General features: G+C 47.5%; 1 protein-coding gene across 3 annotated transcripts in view; it reads right to left on the reverse strand.

Annotated features, from left to right (window-relative positions):
* Positions 1-8,014: 8,014 nt before the first annotated feature.
* Positions 8,015-15,588, reverse strand: part of IRF2 (interferon regulatory factor 2) — a 44,147-nt gene continuing 36,573 nt past the window's right edge. For all 3 annotated transcript variants that reach the window (XM_061991890.1, XM_061991889.1, XM_061991888.1), the window contains 2 exons: positions 12,248-12,294; positions 8,015-8,739 (listed from right to left, as the gene is read on the reverse strand). In XM_061991890.1, coding sequence (XP_061847874.1) covers positions 8,428-8,739; positions 12,248-12,294 — 359 coding nt within the window. In that variant the 3' untranslated portion in view covers positions 8,015-8,427. The remainder of the gene's footprint in view (positions 8,740-12,247; positions 12,295-15,588) is intronic.

The following is a 15,588-nucleotide window of genomic DNA, read 5'->3' on the forward strand; positions in this document are numbered from 1 at the left end:
AAAACGTTTAAAACTTGGCCAAAGAAAGCAAGCTGTGAGGGTGGAATGGAAAACAGAAATGAAAGCAAGAGGAGCCAGGGCCAGTGCTGCAACAGCCCTCTGGATGTCCAGGCAGCCATTAGCTCTAGGGGAGCTGCACCAGAAACAAACCCCTATCCGTATTGATGTGTCTGTGTATTCTCACTCTGAAGAGAAGAAGTACCCACCCTGGCTGCTTGCACCCAACAGACCTGAGCTTTGTCACACACGACAGGAACAAAAAAAGAGCCTCTAGAATGTTACAGTGAGCTGGGTGGTGGTAGATTTTTTTTAGTTCTTTGAAAAAAGGAAGAAAAGAAAAAAAAAAAAGCACACAAATTTGCCTGAGAGTAAAAATACTACTGAAAACTGAAACTTGACAACACCAACTGTGAGAGATAACATCTTTAAACGGGCACATGCAAAAGTGAGTGCTACAGTAAACCTCCTCAGCAGCCACCCAGTTTCCTGCTGCTCCCCCACCCTTCAGGGCAGAAACTGTGAGGGGTTAATGACACAGCACCCTGACAAATCTCCAGCCTGCCATCGAGGTTTGGATGCCTTAAAAGCTCACATTCATCTATGAAACAGTCTGGAAAAACACATGCAAAGACACTCAGTTTAAAGTGCAGGATGAAGTGTGTAAGCCAGCTGAGAAACCATACACAAATGAGCAGAGGGAACAAAAGCAGCACTATCAAGTATTCTCCAGAGAGGAGCTTCAGCCCTAGGGTCTGAAAGAGGTAGTCCTTACAGAATTAAAAACCCTCTGATTCCTTCCCACCATCCCTACACCAACATTTGCCTCTATAAACAACAAGCCGTTTCCACTGACATTTCACCTCCTGACGCCAGTCCAAAATTAGCTCTGAAAACAAATTCATTGAGGAGGCCTGGCAGTGCTTGGAGTTGCAGCTGTGGGAAGCTTGACAACACACCTTTTAGCTGCTGCTGAATTATTTAGTCTACAGGCATGTAATTGAGAACAGAAACAGCCCAAAGGAGCTTCCTATCATCAGCTGCTCTTAAAAAACTCACACTGAACTGATGGGGCTTCCATTGCCTTTGCTGATTTATTTATAGCTGCCACACAGAGAGAAGCTCATTGAAGGAGCTGCAATGTCCAGTAGCTGAATTTCATGCACCCCAAGCCTCACTGCAACTACCTTCACCTCCTCAGAAAGCCTGCGCTCCTGAACAACATATCATCTGTGGCAGTAGTCGCTGTTGGCCCCTGTGGTTTCCTTCCTTCCCACTATTTTCATTGTTGTTGACAGAAAAGCCCTGCACCTGCTGCTGTTACCACAGAGGAGGAAACCCTCCTCCAAGTACTCACAGAAGAAGGTCACCAGGTTGCTCCTTGTGCCGTGGCACCAGCAGAGAGGCAGTGTGGCCTCTTGGGTGGCAGAAACGCCCGCACACCTGCCTGCCAGCAAGGCCCCACCTCCATCCCTCCTGTCAGCTCTCTTCAGCAAAAGTTGTTAACAGACAGACGGCACGAACAGCCATGGTGAGGAAGCAGGGACCAAGCCCACCCAGGCCATTGGCTGTGCTGCTGTAAGGGGCGCAGGGACGGGCAGCGCTTCCCCCAGGCATCTGAGGATGTGAGTGGGAGGTGCTGGCCTTCATGCACACCCTTCCAAGGCCACGGCCACACAACCCTGAGCTGTGGCCACTTCCCAGCTCCCCTGCCAGGCACAAGCGACTGGGGAGGAGAGGCTGGAGTGAAGGGCAAGTGGCAGCACCTGTCTCCCCTATTTGGGGAAAGCCCCAGCTGCTAGCAGAGTGGGAAAGAACAAAAAGAGAACAAGATACGTCTTGGGTGAGAGGAAGAAGGTTTAAAGGCGAAGACAGTTTCTGCTGTGTCAGGCAGAAGCCCTGCAGCAAATCTGGTGACTCCAAGGAGATCTGAGAAAACACGAAGTGTGGACAGGCATAGGGAGTTTTCATGCTTCCCACAGATGCATCTATTTCTCATTGTCCTGAGTCCAAAGTGAATGTATTTTGCTGTCCAAATGGGTGTGTATTTTACTTGCACAAATGGGTGTGCAAGTACAGCTTCCCAGGTACTTCCAACAAAGGTGCAAGTGCGTCAGGATGTAAACCAAGCTTCACTGCTGGCCCCCACTGCTAGCAGACAAACAGGAACAGCCACCATCGCTACCTGCTGAGGGAAAAATGTAAGGGCCTAGGCCTTGGGAATTTTGAGCTGACTCACTTGCCGCCATTTTGAATGGGATTTGAGTACCTTTGTGTGTGAGGATCTTGACTCCAGGAGGATGTCAGGAGTGGCAGCCCCAAACACTAGCAGCAATCTGGGTTGTAACGTTATGTGACTCATAAGTACACCTGGATAAATTTATGCTCGGGGCCATTATTTCATTTTTTTCCACATCTCTCATTTTTTCCATTATTTCAGTTGAGTTACAGAAAGGATGTTCCTGCCTTTGCAGGAGTCCGCCAACAGCTGTCTTGGCCCCTTCCAAACCCAAGAAAAAAACCCCTTAATTTCTTAACTCACCTGCAAAAAAAATTGACATGCCTGGGCTCAGGTTTCTTGGACAGGGGAACAGATTCCATCCAAATAGATCTAACCCAGCTTCCCTTAACTGCTTTGTCTGTAAATTCATCTCCTACACACAGATGCATATATATTGTCCCTATGGAAATACCAACTACCTTGAGGCACCATCCACAAGTAAACTCATGTTTGGGATTGTGAGCAGAAGAGCGTGTAAAATTACCCCCACAGCACCTGTCAGTCTTGCACTTTTTAAATCCATAAGACTCTGTACTTGACCTCTGCTTTTTCTCAGGTGCTACAAAAGTGTTTATACTCAGGCACCTTTTCCAAGTGAGGGTAGGCTGACTCTGGTCAATTTTGGAAATCACAGGAAACACAAGCCCAGATGATGGATGTCAGCAATAGCCGAGGGCAAAGGCACTCACAGCAAAATGGGGGCAATTCCTCTTGTGGCAAATCTGCAAATACAGGAGGAGCCTGTGCTCATTAACCCCGTTTTCACTGAGTACCACCACTCCTCACTTCTTTTCAGACTTCAAAGTGGCTCTGTGGCTGTGGTATCTCATGCGGCCATGTCCCTGGCTGATACCATGCAGGGCTTTCAGCTCCAAGGACTAAACTTGTGATTTCCCAAGCATGTGAGATGCGTTGTCATCACGCTGAAGCTCATCATTCTGTGCCTCTTCAGAACCTTCACACTTTGCAACCACTAAGCAGGAGCTTAGGAAGGCAGTAGTCTCCATCTGAGATTTGACTCAAAATTTGACCAAATAAAGTTCTGAGCAACCTGATCTACCTTTGAAGTTTTGGAGCAGGGGTTAGGCCAGGTGCCCTCCAGAGGTCCCACCTGACCCAAACTGTTCTACAACTCTGCAGTGGGCCATGTCCTTCTGATGAAAAGTTCCTGCAAGTTTGAGAAAACAGGTGTCTGCCTGGAGATAAAAGACAGCTCTCACTAGGTCCTCCACAAGGAAGAAGCTGCTGTCTAGGTTAACCTTTTACTACAAAGTTCCTAAGGAGATCAGGTGTTGGGACAGAGGTAGTTGTGTGAGTGCCCTAACCAACAGGGGAGCTTCAGCAACATCCCCTACTCCAGGAAAGACATCTGAACACAGCCCAGATCCAAATCAAATCTGTCTTCTCCAGTTCTGCTACTCCACAGGTGATTTTTCTCCTACCTGAGCCCCATGGACAGCCATTTGGAGTGGATCAGACTTTTGCCAGAGGCCTTGCCATCATGGCTCCTTGCTAGCTGAGCTCCCCTAAAGTGGACTGCTTGAGCTGCCAGAGCACAGGCAGCGCCCTGGCCACAAGCTGTGTGGGTGCTGCACAGGGCGAGCCTGGCCCTTGCTTCCCTCTCAGCCTCTGCTCAGGGAGACTTCTGCAGGCTCACCTGCTGACCAAATCACAAAATTGGTCAGCAAGGTTAACTTGGTGGTCCTCATAGTGCTGATGGACAGGCACCAGTGTTTCAGAACCAAGCTGGTGGTTGCACCATGGAAGGATGGAGGGGTTTTTCACTTTGCGTAGTTTTGTGAGCACAGATACCAAACAATACCAAACGTTGCATTTCAGAATAAATGTCTGAAGAAAGGCTTCTTTGTATTTACACCACCCTATGGTTGGCCAACTGCTTTTGGTCTGGCCAAGCTGTGGAAGTATCACTGCCTTTCTGTGGTGGAGCTTCTCTTTGATGGAACAGTGTTATGGATACCTACTGCAACTCCCATGCTTGGATACCTCTTGGAAGAGCTTCAAACATGTAAGCCCTGAGAAGAGGGGAATTTATGAAGTATGCGCACTGCTCTGAGGTATGTGTGTGTGTCTCCTGTTGCACAGCTACCAGAGCAGGGTGGGGGTTAGCGGTTTTTCAGCTCAGGTGTCCTCTTTGCAGTACCAAGGGGAAAGAGAGCCAAGTTACCCAGCCATCAGCATGCTCTGGATGGAACAACTTTCACATGGAATGGTCAGAGGTGAGATATGACCATGTAATCAGCTTTAGCTATGTAAAAGTTAATGCACGGGTTAAACTGGAGGTGTCTGCCTTTCCTCATCGACTACTCACGGTTTTCAGGTGGCTGCTGCTAAGGGCAGCAAATCCTTCTCCTGGCAAGTGGCAGTTTACTTTGCAGACAAGCATTTATATGCCTAGAAGCACTTGGGCAGCCCTTGGGCAACCATCTCCTTGGGCCAGTGACCAGCAGGTCTTGCTGAATGAAGGCAGGCTCTCACATAAACCCATGGAGAACACATAGAAAAGGCACTCACTCGTCTCTGGCAGCCCTCTTGGAAGCCATGCTCCAGGTAGGCATGCAAATGAGCCTCAGGGACTCAAAGTCACAATGTTTTGCCATGAAGGGCAAATATTTGTCTCTCTCACAGGGACATAGAGGACTGAGATCAGGGAGCACTTGTGGAAGAATGTCAGACATAGAAAAGGGCTTTGCAGGAAGGTGCAAGGCCTTTAGCAGGCTTCCTCTGTAATGTGGGTGGGAGCTCAAACTACTGCTACAGATGAGGGCAGCCCACTGCTTCTGGCAGTATATCATGCAATGGACATGGCTGCTTTCCTGGGTGGGGGCCTGCAGAGGCATGCCAACATTGAACACCTCCAATGTAAAAGGTGAGGAGAGAGCAAGCCATTGCAGAGGTCGGCTGCTCTCAGAAAAGCAAAAGCCTTCAGTCAACTGTTTGCTTCAGAAGATGTTTTCCACTCCCCACAGAGCCCTGCCTCTGGGCTTTCTCTTGGCCTTAACTCTTAACGCGAAGCCCAGGCTGCGTCAGAGGCAAAAGCCTCTCTCTGTCCACAGACTAAATACTCCTCAGAGGAGAAGATGAATGCCAATATATAGTTTACATTGTGTGGCGCTTTCCAGTTCCACACAACTGAGCCTCCTCTTTCCCTCAGCCCCGACTCTCGCCCTCAGTGCCAGTGCTGCAGCCCTTCCTTTCCAAAAACAAGCCTTCCCAAGAGGAGGGTTCCAGCCTCAGCCCTCTGTTGAGTTCGGCAGCCTGTTCGGCAGCATAACTGCAGCTCTGGGTCTTCTTTTCTAGTTGGCCCAACTCTTCCTTCCCCGCAATAAAAATTCATCAGGAGGTGACTCTTCTAGCCCCTGACAGACCCTTTCCAGCCACTCTCCACCTGCAGCTTCCAGCCCCAACCACATCACTACCCTGAGGGTCAGTCACAAGGCAGGGAACTTGCCACAAGAAGAAAGTTTGGAGGAAATGCATTCACAAAGCTTATAAGAGAACTACCTTGATGGAAAAAATCAAGACGTGGTTTGACAGGGCCCTGGATAACCTACTCTAAGATCCTGCTTTCAACAGAAGGCTGGAACCAATGTGCCTTAGGGATCCCTTCCAGGCCTGGCTCACCCGTGATCCTATGAGATCCCTCCCTAACAAAAGAGCCCATAATCTTAACAGGAGCTCCAAGAGGCTACAGAGCAACTTCTAATCTTTAGCTGGGAAGTTTGGAAAAACTTACAAAAACCAAAGCAGCCTGTGTTAAGAAAATCTAAAAAATATTCCAAGTAAGTCTCAAAACGAAGAAAAAGAAACCTGCCATGAGCCTCATAAGCCTGCTGGCAAAGGGCTGGGGATGCCACAGGATCACTGCAACGCCCTCCAACAGACACACGTGTGTAGATGCAACCTCCTGGGGCAAGACCAAACCTTGTGGCTTCTGGACCCAGAGAGGCACCAATCAAATAAAAGGGACAGAGATCAGAAGTTTACATGGGATGTTTTTTAACCATTACAAGCTTTCACATTTACTTCAAATACCGCTCAGGGCTTCTTCCCCCTCCCAGCCTTAACCACAGAACTCACCTTGCCTTCCCAGGCAACCAAGGCACTGGGTTGGCAAGACAAACCTGAAAATTTCATATGGACTTGTGATGAAATTTGGAATTGTGGCACCAGGTTTGGAAGACAACAAAATCCTACCATTTGCCTTCCCTTTTCTATAGCCAGTTAGCCCATCTCCCTGTGATACAGCCATTTTTGTGCATGTTACTGCTCATCAGCCCAATACACAGGGTACCTAGCTCAACTTGTCAGGCTCGTATCAGAATGGGAATCACACCTGAAGAACACTCTGTGTCCATGTATTTTACGTACCTGAAGCAGTCTGTGTCACTTCCAACAGCTTAACAAATGGCAAGAGGGCAAGTGCTTTCAACTTCTGCCCATGCCAGTGACAGCCCCAAGTGTACAGCACTTCACAGGGCCTATAGTACAGCCTGTCCACCACCCTTACACAGCCCTGCAAGCCACTGTGCACCCTTCATTAGGTTCTCAGCAGCTTCCCTCGAAGGCCCAAAGGAATCAGAACTTGCCATCATGTGGTAGATGTTGAAAGCCTTGGAAAATGTTTATTTGACTTCTGATTCATCCCACTAATAGGGAATCTTTGCTTGAAACTCTGTAAAATAAAAATTTTCCTGGACAAGGAAATTGTGAGTGTGCTGAACAGAGATTTATGAGGAACAGGTCAAGCACAGCGGAGCCCACCTAGGGCAGGGGATGGATCCCTTCCATCCCAGGGAATCCCTTTCATGAGGTGACTTGCTCAAAGCCCAAACACAAAATAATAGCAAAAGAGGTGCCCCAATCTCTGCATGTGAGGCCAAACTTGAGTACACCACTTTGAAATTGCAGTTCCTCATTCCACCTCAAGTTGCCTCAAGCACAGTACTGCCCATCCTGTTAGATGGGGACTCCAGAAATAGTGAAGGTAGCTCACACTAATTGCTCACTCCAAGAGGTCACATTCACCTATCAAATCCATGCCAGCTGGGGCTTCTGAAAGATTAAAAAATAGAGACAAACAGGGGGATTATTAAAAATTTAACTATATACCATATTTATTATCAATCCACAGGATAATCTGATTGCTACATGAGCTCATAAAAGCTATTTTACCTTTACAAAATTAAAAAAAACATGTGCCACAAGGATGTAATAACTGCTGATAACCAAGGACTGAATCTTAAAATTATAAATTTGCTGTAGAAAAGATTAAAAAAAATTATATTCACTTTAGAATTTTACTTTGAATAAAATATTCCCCTGTATAAAAAATAAAAAAGCTTGCTCTGGTTAGAATTAGAGTATTTCTTCTTCTTCTTTTTTTTTTAAATCTGGGAATTTGCATAACATCTCTGTAATAGGTTTTTCTTTTTTGTTTTTCCTATTGTACCACGCGGCATTCAAGCATAGCAGATTAGAAACAAACATGAGGAAAGCAGTCTTAAAACGTATGAAATCCAAGTCTGAACTTCCTTTCCTTTCCCCTATTCTTTAAAGACACTTTAGCAAGAATAGCCTTGGAAAAGAATACAGGTGGGGAGGGACCTTCAATGTGCCATTAAGTAGAGCAAGGTAATAAAAGGCCTTTCGTAAGTGCTTTCTTAATAAGGTGCAGAAGCAGACCGCAACGTTGCTAGTACTGCACTATGTACAATATTCACAATAGATTTTTCTTTATTTAAAAATATTCCAGCTAGTTCACATTTTCTCTTCCATTCTGAGGCTTTCAGTTCCATCACAGCCTTGACAGCAGGAAGCGCAGCAGCACCACTTCCCCTGTAGTCGGTTGGTCCTCTTACGAAACACTGGAACCTGCGAGTGGGCCAAAGTTCTTGGGTTGTTTTCCTACGTAGCAACCTTGGAAATCCGCCTGGGTTCGGGTGTACATCCCTACGGCTGGAGTCCTGAGTTAAAAACACGCCGGCACTGGAGTCGGACACAGCAATGATTCGTGTTGCCAAGGCTTTACCTTAGATTTGTCTCGTGTGCGTCAAGGGATGAACCTCTCCTAGAGAAACGCAAATACAAAACCAAACAAAACAAAGCTAAAAAACCGCAGCGCCGAAGGCTTAGCAGCTCTTGACTCTCGACTGGGTGATGTCTGACGTCTTCTTGATGACGCTGGCCCGTGCCTCGCGGTCTGGCTGGCTGCTGCTTGTGGAGGCCGTGGACACCACTTGTGGCAGAGGGATGTCCGGGAAAGTGGGCCAGGAGCTGTTATAAGGCAGTGGGCAGCTTTCCTCTTTGATGGTGACTTGGAGGTCAGGTTTGTTGGCTACAAAAGTTGCCATGCTGGGAAGCATATGAGAAGTGTTCCTCATTCCCAGATTGCTGAGATACTGTTTGCCTTCAATGTTTTTCTTCTGCCAATGAGGTCGTCCCTACAAAAAGGGGAACAAAAGGAGGGAAGACTACATGAGTAAACGTGTCTTTGTGAAGTGCTTCGAGTAACAAGATGAGGACAGAAACATTCACAAACTCCACAGGAACTACCCCAAAGCCTGAGGTATCTCTCAAAGCCTGAGCCTCAAGCCACTGGCTTTGACGCCTTTGCTCTCAGATGCTTCTCCCTTTCTCAAGTCGTCTGCCTAAACCTCGGTGGCTCTCTGGCATTCAAGCTCTGCCCACTCTTACAGTGGAAAGTAAAGGCCTTCTTCCCAGGATGCTGGGGACAGAAATCTAAAGGACAACTAAACACTCAGCACTCCAAATGGAAGTGTCTTCTCCATTACTGGAGAGAGCATCCTCCTGCCAACAAGCAGGCACAGAGACCCAACACCTCTCTAACAGCCACTTAATCTGTCAGCACAGATGAGGCTGATGACAAAACCACTGTCACTTGATGGCGTGTCCCCCATCAAAAGAGAGAAGGTTTGATAAGGAAAGATGAGCATACGGTCCTTTCCCCATCACACATGCCACAATGGCATGTTCTGTCAAAGGAGGTTTGAGGTGTTACTGTTGGCAGTCTACATAAGGGCTTCCATCCTAACCGAGGCATAAGAGACAAAACCAACGTCGTGCTGTGTTGTTACACAGCTGCATAACCTGCAGTTCTCCAAGAAAGGGGATTCAGAGGGCTTTCTAGTGGACACAGCAGGAGAGAGATTTAAGTGAGGCCTTTTGCAAAAATGCAGCTCGGACACAGAGCATCCAGGTCTCTTCAGGGAGCTTCCCCTGGCCCCTAAGTACTTAAGGAGATCAGCAGTTCTGCTCACTTGATGGCAGCTCCAAACGAAAAGGTGAGTGCTGGTTTTGCCTAAGTGAACCTCAAGAAATGTTCACGAGGTGGGTACTTTCTCCACAGATTCCTTTCACCCAGAAATACCTTTCACCTCACATAGAATCATAGAATGGTAGGGGTTGGAAGGGACCTTTAGAGATCATCTAGTCCAACCCCCTGCAGAAGCAGGTTCACCTAGATCAGGTTGCATAGGAACATGTCCAGAAGGTTCTTGAAGACCTCCAAGGAAGGAGACTCCACAACCCCTCTGGGCAGCCTGTGCCACTGCTCCCTCACCCTCACAGTGAAATAGTTTAAGTGGAACTTTTTGTGTTCCAGCTTCATCCCATTACCCCTTGTCCTGTTGCTAGGTACCACAGAAAAAAGAGATGCCCCAACCACCCGACACCTACCATATAGATATTTGTAAATATTAATGAGATTCCCCCTCAGTCTCCTCTTTTCTAGACTAAACAGCTCCAGTTCCCACAGCCTTTCCTCATATGAAAGATGCTCCAGTCCCCTGATCATCTTGGTGGCCCTGCACTGGACTCTCTCCAGCACTTCCCTGTCCCTCTTGAGCTGAGGAGCCCAGAACTGGACACAGAACTCCAGATGAGGCCTCAGCAGGGCAGAGTAGAGGGTGAGAAGAACCTCCCTCGACCTGCTGGCCACACTCTTCTTGATGCATCCCAGGATGCCACTGGTCTTCTTGGCCAGGAGGGCACATTACTGGCTCATGGTTAGTTTATTATCAACCAGGACTCCCAGGTCTCTCTCTGCAGAGCTGCTCTTCAGCAGTTTGACCCCCAGCCTGTACTGGTGCCTGGGGTTGCAAGACTCTGCACTTGTCCTTGTTGAACCTCATAAAGTTCCTCTCTGCCCAACTCTCGAGCTGGTCAAGATCCCGCTGAATGGCAGCACAGCCTTCTGGGGAATCAGCCAGTCCTCCCAGAGAACTTGCTGAGAGTACACTCTGTCCCCTCATCCAGGTCGTTGATGAAGATGTTGAACAAGACTGGCCCCAGAACCAATCCCTGTGGAACTCCACTGGTCACAGGCTTCCAACTCGATTCTGTGCCATCAATCAACACCCTCTGGGCTCTGTCATTCAGCCAGCTCTTGATCCACCTCACTTTCTACTCATCCAAGCCACACTGCTTGAGCTTTCCAATGAGGGTAGTATGGGAGACAGTGTCAAAAGCCTTGCTGAAGTCAAGGTAGATGCCATCTGCTGCTCTCCCCTTATCCAGCCAGCTGGTTATGCACTCATAGAAGGCTATCAGATTGGTCAAACAGGATTTCCCCTTGGTGAAGCCATGTTGACTCCCCCTGATAACCACCTTTTAGTGTTTATTACAACACTGGGGACAAGTTGTGCCATCATCTTTCCAGGGATGGAGGTGAGGCTGACTGGCCTGTAGTTTCCTGGGTCATTCATCAGCCATTGCTTTTTAAGATACGGAAATTGTTAACTTCCGGTACAACTTAATCTTCAACATTTCTTTTCCCATTTTTGGTAGTTCACCTGCAGGTTAACTCTTAAAATACAATGTCCTCTGACAGTGATGAGAAGTGGAATGCATTTCTTGGTTATTGTATACTAATTTATTTATGTTGACTCCCCCTGATAACCAACCACCTTCTCCTTCATATGTTTAGTGATGACATTCAGGATGAGTTGGTCCATCACTTTTCCAGGGATGGAGGTGAGGCTGATTGGCCTGTAGTTTCCTGGGTTGTCCTTCCTGCCCTTTTTGAAGACTGGCGTGACATTGGCCTTTCTCCAGTCCTCAGGCATCTCACCTGCCCTCCATGATTGTTCAAAAATGATGGAGAGAGGCTTAGCAATCACATCAGTCAGCTCCCTCAGCACTCTAGGATACATCCCATCAGGAGCCATTGACTCGTGAGCCTTAAGCTTGGCCAACAAGTCTTTAACCTCTTCCTCTTCCACCCAGGGCAAGTGCTCTGCTGTCCTGGCCATCCTGTTATCCTTGCCAGACTGGGCTTCCTGAGGGCCATCCTTGACCGTAAAGACTGAAGCAAAGAAGGCATTCAGTACTTCGGCCTTCTCTGCATCCTCAGTCACCAGGGGACCCTCTGTGTTCAGTAATGGGTCCACATTTCCCCTAATATTCCTTCTGATGCTGATGTAGTTGAAAAATGCCTTATTACTATCCTTAACTTCCCTGGCTAAATTTAGTTCTAATACCTCAAACATTCCAGTTACATTTCTATCATACATGTAGGCATTTCCTCCCATTATGTGAGCTCAGGTGCCATTTAATTTAAGGAAAACAAAGTGAGCATGTTTTCAACCAGGATAAAATAAATACTCAACCATGTCAATACCCAGCCATGTCAATGCATCATACTAACATACTCGCTGCACTGTTGATGATCCTCCAGAACGTTTTATCATCCAAATTAATCTCCTTTTAGGCTGGACAGACAAGGAGGAAAGAATTTGTAGAGATAGCCATTCTGTGACAATCATTCAAATATCCGTCTTCCTTCAACACTCCTGGTTTGTTTTTCTCTCCCAGCTATTACTCTACTCCACTGGTAGAGAGTTGCAAGTAGAGAAGGGAGAAGAATACCTCAGGACGTTGTTCTCAAGACCTTCCTCCACAGTGTTAAATAAAAATCCAGAAAACACTTACCTCTGCATTTTCTTCATCACTTGGAACGCTGTCAGTTGTTTCACTTTCTGTCAAATGAAAACAGAAACAAAGATTAAACTCACACTATTCTAATCTACAGTAGCAAAATCCATCTCAAGAGGTCTGATCCACTTCCGACAAGTGGAAGCAAACAGAGTCAGGCCAAACAATCAGAAAACAACAGAGAAACGTGGACCCCCTGCCACAGCAATAGCAATCCATGGGCTAAACAGTATGGCTGCACTGAACAACTGTGGTAAATTCACATGGTTATCACAGTTAACATGGCTATACTCTGGAGAAGACAGCAATGGAGAAGGAAGAAGTAGATTTGCACTTTCTGGGCAAAGGGAAGAGCCTCCTGAAAGCAAGGGATGCTCCCTTTCCCTCGTTCTCTCTTGGCAGCTCCAGGCCTGGCAAAGGGCAAAGTTCTGTCCAAATCCTTGGTTTTACCTCCCTTCAAAACCAGCAAGAACTGCACTCCAGAGGAGATAAGTGTACTTTTGTTTCATGCACTGTTATCTCAGCCTGTTGCCTCAGGGGCTTGTTGGCACTTTGGGCACTTTATTACTGTTGTTATACTTTGCTCTTGTTTTGCTTTTGCCACCTGTGCCCAGCCTCCCCCAAGACTACTTCTCAACCCTTCACCCACCACTGGAGCAAGTCGAAATCCTACTATCTCCATCTCCATCACCTCCCTGCTGCCAAACACGGCCTCCCTCACCCCCATCACCCCAACCAGGGTGTGAACAGCAGGGTGCAGTCGCAGCAGGACAGCCATCCTCTGGCAGCTGTATCCTTCTCTTGCAGAAGTGCCCAAAACCCAGCAATTTTGACTGTATTTTCAAGCCCGGGTGTGTGTGAATACAGGTCTGCCAGTGGCTGAGGGTCAGGTTCCTGGCCCACAGGCTGACCAAGAGTGCTGTGCCACAGATGCTTTTGAGGCAGAGCACAACCCTCTCTGCTCAGGACTGGTCTGCAGCAATGGCTGCTGCTTTCAGCACAGACACCTAGTGCCTAGACCCTCACCCAGAAAAGCAGAGAACTCAATTGCAGGTGCCCTTCAGTTCCTGGGGTTTTGAACGACTTGTCCTGTTTCCTGGGAAGATAATCTTAGGCATCTACCGGGCTACCAACAGCGTTTGGAAGAGGCCTGTCTCCAACACCCTGAAGCCAGGCTGAGCAGATAGGGCTCATCCATACCCTAAGCCAATGGGAACACAGAAATCACAAGGCTGAACGCAGGATCTCATGCGTTACTGTGGTGGACAAGGGAGCTCTCAAGTCCCAGTTTCCACTCTCTGCTGTGTTACACATTTCAGCCCACACCAACTGGTTTGCATAGCTCCTGAGAAAATCCTGCCTTCCCAGAGAGTAACCTCGCCCTCTGCACTGGACATAACACATCTGCTAAGGGTGCAAACACTGTGAATCATGCCCCTGCATGTCTTCAGAGAGACTGGCAGCACCTTGTCCTTCTCTTGAGGGTTGGTTAAGCATTAGGTTTAGGCAGCTAAGCTATTCCAGAGTACTAATACCAAAGCCATCACCTCTCCTATGCCAGAGTCACCCCTGCAGTGTGCAGGCAGCAGAGTAGTAGTCCAAAATGTTAAATCTAACTGCGAAGCCCCATGAAGCCAACACTCTGCAGGGCTTCTCATTCACTGGCCCAGGTAGAGAGAGGTGTGCCAACATGATTGAGCAGGATAATTAGACCATACTGAGAGGAGGAGCAGCAGAAATTAATCTGTGCAACGAAAAAAAACAGTCCTGAAGATAGAATCAATACGAGGAATCGACACAAAGACAAGAAACATATTCCTTGACATGAAGAAACGTGGCAACAAAAAAAAAAGTGATGCAGCTGAAAAGGAATCCATCCTTGCTGTTTATACATAACAAAATGCTGAACAAGAGATAGCACTATAGTTAGCAAAGCTAGGGAAGCTAGCAACTCAGGCATGGAAAGTTAAGAGAGGTTATTTCAATCAGGAAGGTTATTTGAATCAGTGTCAAACACAAGAGGAGGTTGACAACAGCTTCTGTACTAAAAAAATGGGTTTCACAGACCTCAGTGGAAATATGAGAAAACTCACAAGGGCCACTCGTATCACTTGCCTGAGTAACCTCAGAAAGGAACTAGAGGTGTTTTTGAAACAAAATTGTTTTATGTAGGACAGCTGATACTTCAGGCTACTTTTTGCTGTTGTTTCAAAGAGCTAAACTAACTGTTCCTGCACAGCTGTTACGGTCATACTCTTTCCTGCCATTCAGCAGCAGCTCCTGACAGAGCAGGCAGCTCTACCCAGAAAATCCATGAGCATGAGGCCAGAGCTCTTGTGCTTCTCCTGTATGGGGTTGTGTGGAGCAAGATAAAGCCAGAAATAGTCACAAGAGTGTCAGAGTTCTAACAAACCACAAAGTCCTGTCCTTAACTCCCTCCTCAAAGGCACATGCATACTTTAAAAGAGGTTCACAGAACAATGTGGGCTGGAAGGGATCTCAGGAAGTCTACAGCCTGAGCTCTTGCTCAAAGCAGAGCCAGCTACAGGACTCCATCAGGTTGATCAGGGCTTTATCCGGACAGGTCTTGAAAATCTCTGAGGATGGAGTCAGCACAATCATTCTGGGCATTCCATTCCACTGCCTGCCTGTCCTTGTGGTGAAAAATACAACATTTTTACTTATATTCATCTGGACAAAGTTCTCTCACTTCAATTTACGCCTGCTGTTTCTCATCCTCCCACCACACACCGCTATGAAGAGCCTGGTTCTGCCTTCTCAATAACATCTCTGCAGGTAGGGGTAGGCTGCTCTGAGGTACTCAAAACCATCTCTTCTCCAGCATGAACAAGCCCTAGTTCCCTAGTTTCTGTTCACAGAGTGAGTACTATAGCCCGTCCCTGTGCTTGCTCCCATTTGTTTACATCTTTCTTGGATTGGGGGGCTCAAGAAATACTCCAGCAGTAGTGTAACTAGTGCTGAGTAGAGGGAGTTAATCACTTCCTTAGATCAACTGTCCATGAAAGCTGGTAGCCTTCTCTGTGGCCGAGGTGCTCTGCTGTCTCACATTCAGCTCACTGCCCACCTGCCCTTCTGCAGAGCTGCTCCCCATCCCATCAGCCCCAGCCTCTTGCTGCAAAAGGCTCTTCCTTGCCAGGCACAGTATTTGGCATCTCTCCTTGCTGAATTTTTAAGGTGTCCCGTTGGCCCACTCCTGCTGTCCCTTCAGGTCTCTCTCCATGGTGGCACTTCCCTCAAGCATATCGAGTGGTGTCCCCTATTTGGGGTCACTTGTAAACTTCATAAGTGCACACTCCAACACTTCCTCTGCTCATGGA

Source organism: Colius striatus, chromosome 3, assembly GCF_028858725.1.
Source record: "Colius striatus isolate bColStr4 chromosome 3, bColStr4.1.hap1, whole genome shotgun sequence".
NCBI classification, from domain to species: Eukaryota; Metazoa; Chordata; class Aves; order Coliiformes; family Coliidae; genus Colius; species Colius striatus.